Source organism: Loa loa (assembly GCF_000183805.2).
Source record: "Loa loa unplaced genomic scaffold supercont3.421, whole genome shotgun sequence".
Classification (NCBI taxonomy): domain Eukaryota; kingdom Metazoa; phylum Nematoda; class Chromadorea; order Rhabditida; family Onchocercidae; genus Loa; species Loa loa.
The window spans coordinates 8,285-15,801 of record NW_018108601.1 but is presented as its reverse complement, the minus strand read 5'-3'; the positions used below and the strand labels follow the sequence as shown (position 1 = coordinate 15,801).

At 21.2% G+C, this 7,517-nt stretch overlaps 1 protein-coding gene across 1 annotated transcript in view; it reads right to left on the bottom strand.

Annotated features, from left to right (window-relative positions):
• LOAG_11986 (hypothetical protein) overlaps positions 1-2,146 on the bottom strand; it is a gene marked incomplete at both ends in the record, with an annotated part of 9,878 nt that extends 7,732 nt beyond the window's left edge. Inside the window, one exon of the mRNA XM_020448458.1 lies at positions 2,032-2,146. Coding sequence (XP_020301401.1) covers positions 2,032-2,146 — 115 coding nt within the window. The remainder of the gene's footprint in view (positions 1-2,031) is intronic.
• Positions 2,147-7,517: the final 5,371 nt, after the last annotated feature.

Sequence of the window (7,517 nt, the reverse complement as noted above, 5' to 3'; positions counted from 1 at the left end):
ATAAAACTAATTGAAGAAATGAAATGGAATAAGTTGTGGAAGAGTTGAAGAAAAAATTTTATGTCAATATTTGCTAATACGTTAAAGCTAACAACAAAAATGGCTAACTAACCTAAAAATGTTGTAAGGTTAAACTTTTAGCTAACAAAAGTTTCTTTCAAAAAAAAAAAAAAAGAAAAAAAGGAAAGACATTATCGAGAATAATTACTTTTTACTACTAAAAGTATAATTACATTTTACTCTTTCATTAGTAAAATATTACAAAAATAAGCAATTTTTAAGTTGAAATTTTTAAATAAAAAGATTTGATTGTTTGTTTGTTTCTTTTTTTTAATAAAATGAAATTTTATTGCCAATAAAAGTAATAAAATAATTAAAGATTTTTACGTAAAAATTTATTTTTTTTTTTTGTAAGTGAAAATTTTTTTAAACAATGTTTGAAGTTCTTTTTTTGGTTAACAATTTTCTTTTCCAATCAAACAAAATGAAATTTTATTGTTCAATCCAATGCTTTTAAATGTTTGAGAAATTTTTGAAATAATTATAATATTTTTTAAAAAAAAGAAAAAACTTTATTGGCTAAATTTGAATTAAAATTTGAAAATTTTTTTTTTTTTTGATTTTAATAATACAAAACAAATGGTAATGGTAATGAAATGTTAATGAATAATTCATTTATTCAACTAAAAATTATTTCAAAAAAAAAAAGAAGGAAGTAAAAAGAGAGGAATTATTGCATCCGAAAAAAAAGCAAACTTTTTTTTTTTGTCATCATTTTTCTTTCTAAGCTTTAAAAGTTCATTTTCAAATAATACTTTGTCAAATTTTATACCAAGCTTATCTTTTATCCTCTTTCATTTCTTTTTCCCTTTTTTGTTTTTCGCTTTTTTTTTCTTTTTAATAATCAATAAAAATGTTTATAAAAATTATCATATACAATAAGGATTAACATTATAATCCTGTTGTTGTTGTTGTTATTGTTATTGTTGCTGCTCTTATTATTATTGATATTGTTATTGTTGTTGTTTATTATTTGCTAAATGGGAATAATATTTATGTAAAATATGATGATGAATGATAAATGAAAATATATTTGATAAAAATGAATAATAAACGAAAATTGTTATCAGATATGCAAAAATGTAAAAAGAAAAAAGAAAAAAATTAACTAAAATTCTTGAGAATATTAATTAATTATTTAAAAGTTAGGGGAAAAAAACGAAGGAAATGGTTTAACAGAGTTGGAAAATGCGAAAAAAAAAAGCAAAAGTTTTTGATGATTAAAAAAAAAAGTTGAAATATGAATGAAATGATTTATTTTATCTAAAATTTTATTATAATTATAAATAAAGACATAAGTAAGAATTATATTAAATTATGATAATAAAATAAATATTTTATTAAATTATTAATAAGAAATGACGATTAAATCAATGATTATATTTAAATTATGATAACAGATAACAATGCAAACATAGCTTATAGTAAATTAGGTACGAAAAAAGAAATAATTGTAAAGAATTTAAAAAATTCATTTTTTATAGCAATACAATTTAATTATTGCTATTAAATTTTGTAAAGAATTAGGAAAACTTTAAAAATATAAGTGTAAAATTGTGAATTTTTCATTAAATAGCAAACAAATGATATGATATGATATATGATATAAAAATTTTATCATTCGTCTATTTTGCATAAAATTACTTATTAGATTAAAAAAAAAAAAGGAAAATCCTGCTATATTCTAACAAATTATGCATATTATTTTGCCAATGAAATGAGCAAATTTTAATCCAATTTTTAATTAAAATTAATTAATATATTTGCGGCAATTAAAAATTATTGTTTCAATTTGAGAAAAAAGAGGCAAAAAGTCAAATAAATGGATATTAATATCATATAATGGTCAAATAATTGTGTGTAATAAGTAAGATGAGAAATTATTGCAAATAGTAATAAATGTTTGGAAGACAAAAAATTTCAATTTAAATTTCGATTTCGAGAAAAAAGTGAAAATATTGAAAAACTAACCAGGTTTAATAACCAAACAATAAAGAGCTTGTGTAGATGGTAATAGAATTGTTACATATAATAGGAATATTTGAATAATTAATTTAATAGATCGATTTGAATCAGTAGTAGTCATTATTTCTTTTTCCAAATTTTTTAAAATTTCAGCAAATTAAAGTAGTAAATCTTGTCGTAATTATTCAAATAAACAGTAAAATATTTTCAAATAGTAAAATATTTCGAATTTATTTTACAGGCACTTCAATTTTTGTTTTATATTCCCGTTGAATGAAATTTTCGTTTTTCCTTGATCAAATCAAACAAATTGTCCATTATGGCCAAAATCCAAATGATGATAAATGAGCCAAGGATGTAGAAGTTTGGGTGAAGAATTTGTCGTTGATTATTGTTGATGTAGAATATGAAACATTTCCAATAAATTTTAATTAAATAAAACAAAACAAAACACGTAGGAGAAAAGGTAGACGAAAATATAAGCATAGGAAAGTTTTTCAAATTAATTGATTTCCTTAATTAAATATTATCATAGAGCAAATATTACGATATTACAATTATACAATTAGGTTTTTTTTATTTCTATTTTTTTTCTTACTTTTTTTTTGTTCCAAATATGCATATAAAAAAATTAATCAATTTATTTAATTTAATATCGTAATAGATGTAAAATTATTAATTAATGTTTTCTCAAAGTAATAACTATAATAATAATAATAATGACAATAATAATAATAATAATAATAATAATAATAATAATAATAATAATAATAATAATAATAATAATAATAATAATAATAGTAGTAGTAGTAGTAGCAATAGTAGAGATAATAATAATAATAGTAGTAGTAGCAATAGCAGAGATAATAGTAATAATAATGGTAGTAGTAGTAGTAATGCTAGAGGTAATAATAGCAATAGTAGTAGTAGTGTATTAGTGGGAGTAATAGTAGTAGTAGTAGTAATAGTAGTATTAATAATAGTAGTAGTAATAGTTATTGTAGTAATAATAGTAGCAGTTATTGTTATTGTTGTAGTAAATATTGTAAAATAATTGTAGTAAATTTAATTAATAAATATTTGTTGAAATTTTGGCCAATTTTTTTTAAACAAATTCTATAAATTAAAAAAGACAAAAAATAAAATTATTTGTTTATTTATTTATTTGTTTTTTTGTTCGATTAAAAATTAATAAATAATTTAATTAATAAATATTTTAATTAATTAATAGCTAATAAATAATGTAGAATTGAATATAAGCATTCTGTTTTGTGCAATAAAATATAATTTATATAAAATGAATGAATAGGAAGAAAAGAAAAAGAGAAAATTCCCCTTCTTGGACTAGTTGAATTCGGTATAATGCAAATAAAAAGAAAAAAAAAGAAGAAGCCCAGTTGTTACTACCATTTCCTTTTCTTCCTCCTCTTCGTCCTCTTCCTCCTCCTCCTCTTCTTCCTCCTCCCCTTTCCTCCTCCTACTCCTTTAAATTCATCCAATTCCTTCCGTTAAGGCATAAAATTGACTGAAATTTGAATGGGTGTGGTATTTTTAACTAATGAGAACTTTTTAAAACAGAAACCAAATCTTGGGCGGGGCGCTTTTATCATCAACAACTTTATCATCATTCTCCCCCTGCTCCCGCCTTTCCTCGTATTCCCCTGTTCTTTCGTGGTAATTTTGATGATTATTAAATGGGAGGAGTTTTAGGGAAGATAGATATTTACATTTATCTATCGATAGAAAGATATATATATATATATATACATATAATGGTTAGGTAAGGATAACATTAATCCATCAAACATTATTTATTCATTCACAGAAATGAATCATTTGTTGAATGAATTGAATTGAATTGATAAATATTAGCTTAACAAAAAAAATATTCATAAAGATGATTTTATGGATATCATATCTAGTCGATATTATAATTTTCTAATCAATATTTTATCAATTGATAATAACATTTAACTGTTTACTTGATAATAACAATTGAACTTTAGCAAAGTTTAATTAAAATTATATATCCAAACAACTATATATACAATATATTTAAATGATACGATATCAAAATTAAACAATCTATATGCAATATTTAATATAACTATCAAACAAGTGTGAAATATCAAACGAAATTATCATCTATTGAATATACATTATCAAAAATAATCTTATCATTTATCATAACTGTAATATCTTTAATTTGTAAAGCAAATTTATCGACGCAAAAAAAAAAGAAAAAAAAATGTCTGTTACATAAAACAAAAAGTATTAGGAATATTGTTTGTTGAAGTGTTTAAATTTGTGCAATTAAAATTTTACTTTAAAATTGATTTAAATAAAAATGAGAAAAAAAAGGGTAATTAAAATTTGTTTTTTTTATACGACTGATAATTTTATAATTTAATTTTATAATAATGATTATTAATTTTATAATTTGTAAAATTTCACTTCAAAATTTTTATTTCTCTTTCATTCATAATTACTTCATACTTTACATGGCACGTGTTATATGTGTGTGTGTGTGTGTGTGTGTGTGCACACGTGTCTGTCTGTCCGTCCGTGTGTCTGTATGATAATTTAAATTTTACATGAGAAAATTCGTATTTTTTAAAAAGACTTTTTTTTTTAATTTGATATTATTTCTTATAATCAATCAACAATAATCTTTGCGAATTGTAAATTGGAGGGAAAAAACAAACAAACAAAAAAAAAAAGCAATCCATACATGCACTGTAATTATGCATGCATATTACATAAAGCATTAATATGCATGATGCATGCTTTTGCAAATCATTCATTTGTTGTAGAAATCGATAATTATTAGATCATAGTTGAGGAATTTATTCAAAATTTCCCTCAAACAAAAAAATTCCAACATTGCAAAAATATTCATTTTACTCATAAAAGTTATGGCAAATTTTTTTTCCCAAAATTAATTTCCAGTAAATAATATTAATTTCGAATTCTTTGCATACTAAAATTAAATAACGAACAAACGACAAAATGTATAATTTTGACAGCAAAAAAAAAAATTTCATGACATATTTCAAAAAAGGAATATTTTAAGAATTTTGAAATAAAAAAAGGAAGTGAAGTAAATGAAATAAAAAATTAAAAATTAACAAATAGAATAATTAAGTCATTTGTCATTTTTTCTCAATAAAAACATAGTAGATACGAAAGTTGTAAAAAACGAATTTTTTTTTAACATTTTTTAGTTTTTTTGGTAAGGTAAAATTTTATCTGTAATTATTTTTTTTGTTTTTTCTTTTCAAAAAATTATTTTAAAAGGAATTTTTGTTTCCAAAGAATTGAAATGATTTTAAAAAAAATTTTATTCAATTCAAATGCAAACAATTTAATGGAAATTTCTTTTCCTTTTTTTCTTTTTGCATAATTATGTATTTTGGTATTGGCATTCTTTTCCATTAAATAAAAACAGAAGCAGAAAAAAGGGACAATAAATATTCTTAAATTTTTGATTAATTTAAAATTGAATAGTTTTTCTTTTTTTAAAAAAAAAGAAGCGCAGGAATAAATTACATCACAATTGTGTTTATTTTACAAAAATTTAATTTAATTTAATGATTTGATAACTTTTAACCAAATGTTAGACTTTTTCATATTTTTTAACATTACAAATAAATGATTTCAAGAAAATTATAAAATACTTTTATTATTTTCAAAATTTCGAAATGGAAAAATTATAATTTATCAATTTTTTTTCCTTTTAAATTTTAGTCGTTAAAAATTTCCATTTCAACCGGTAGGTCTAAAAAGATTACTTGGCTTATTCAAATTTATTTTCATGACTAAATTTTCTAATGTGATAAATTTTAATTTTTTTTAAATTGGTAATATATACTATTTTTGGGGAAAAAAAAGTAAAGTTAATGAATTGCAAAAAAAACATGTAAAATAGAAATTTTTTTTAAAATTTATTCAAAAAGAAAAGAAATTAATATTGAAAAGAATTGCTTATAACAGCTCATAATATTAATAAATTTTCAAAATTAATTTAATAAAAATAATATGCAAATATTTACTTATTTTAGAAGGAAAAGAAAGAACAAAGAAAACGTGAAATTTTTAATATTAATTACAAAATATACATTGAAAAAAATGGTAGAAAAAATTTTAAATGCATTGAAAAGGAAAAAAAACATTTATGGTTTAGAAAATAAACAAATTCATGGGATAATTTAAGAGCAATTAAAATTTTTTTATTAATTACAAAATGAAAGTATATGAAAGTGTAATAATAAATTTCATTGTATTTTAATATATTCATTTGAACTTTTCTTTTTTGGAAAAAAAAACTTTTCTCAAATATTTGCAAATATTTGTATTAATTTGATGATTCATTTAGGTGATAAATTTAATTGCTACATTAGATTATAAAAAAAAAAAGAAAAAATGAAATTTAATAATTTTAAAAATTATTCTAAAGTTTTCCTTTGATAGAAAATAAATACATTTATTAAAATTATTTGTTCTTTAACAACGATTATATTTTATAAATTATATGAAGAAATTAATCAATAAAGAGAAAAGAAACAAAAATTAATCAATCAAAAGTAAACTTTTCCTTTTTCATTTTTTTTTCTTTTTTTTTTTAATTATGATGTATACAAGTTACACTCAATTTGTCCCATTTTAGACATGCAATTTCCGCTTTATGGATGAAATGTTCAGCTTTGAAAAAAAATGAATGTTGCAATTGGTAAAAGAAGAAATTGAAAAATAAAAAAGTAATCACAAAAGAAAATCAAAAAATTAAAATTAAATTTTCTACAGTAAAAATGCTAAATAATTTAAATATATACGATAGAATTAAATATGAAAAGAAACGTAAAATCGTAATGTATTTTAAAAATCGTTAAAGGGGGAAAAAAAGGTGAAATCATCATAAAAAATTAAAGTTTCAAAGATCATTAAGAATAATCAACGAGAAATTATCAGTGGAATGATTGATAATGATGGAAATGCTATATCGTTGCCTTGTCTTACCTGAAGGCAACAAACTTCCCACTTCCCATACGTGATGATATTAGGCAACCGCGGGATATTTTCAGGATGATTGTTGAATAATGGAAAGATTAATGGGTGAGGAGGTGGACATGAATGTAAAGTATGCATGTGACATGAAAGTAATACAGGTTTTTTACTTTGTCGTAGAAAGTTGTGGAAACGAAAAAGAAAGGTATGACAAATGCATGGCATGGAAAGGGGGGACAAGTTTCAAATTTCAAAAATTTCCAACACTCAATAACTTTCCGTTCAACAATTTCCACAAAAGTGATAATTAAGTCGTTGTGACGCATTGTGACAATAATAAAAATCTATTTAAATCATAAATTTTTGTCACAGAATTCTATAAATACTATTTGAAAATATTTCATATATCTCTCTGAAATGTAAATTTTGCTAATTTAGCTTAAATTTGAATAAAAATAACATAAATGATAGTGTTATAACATTAATTT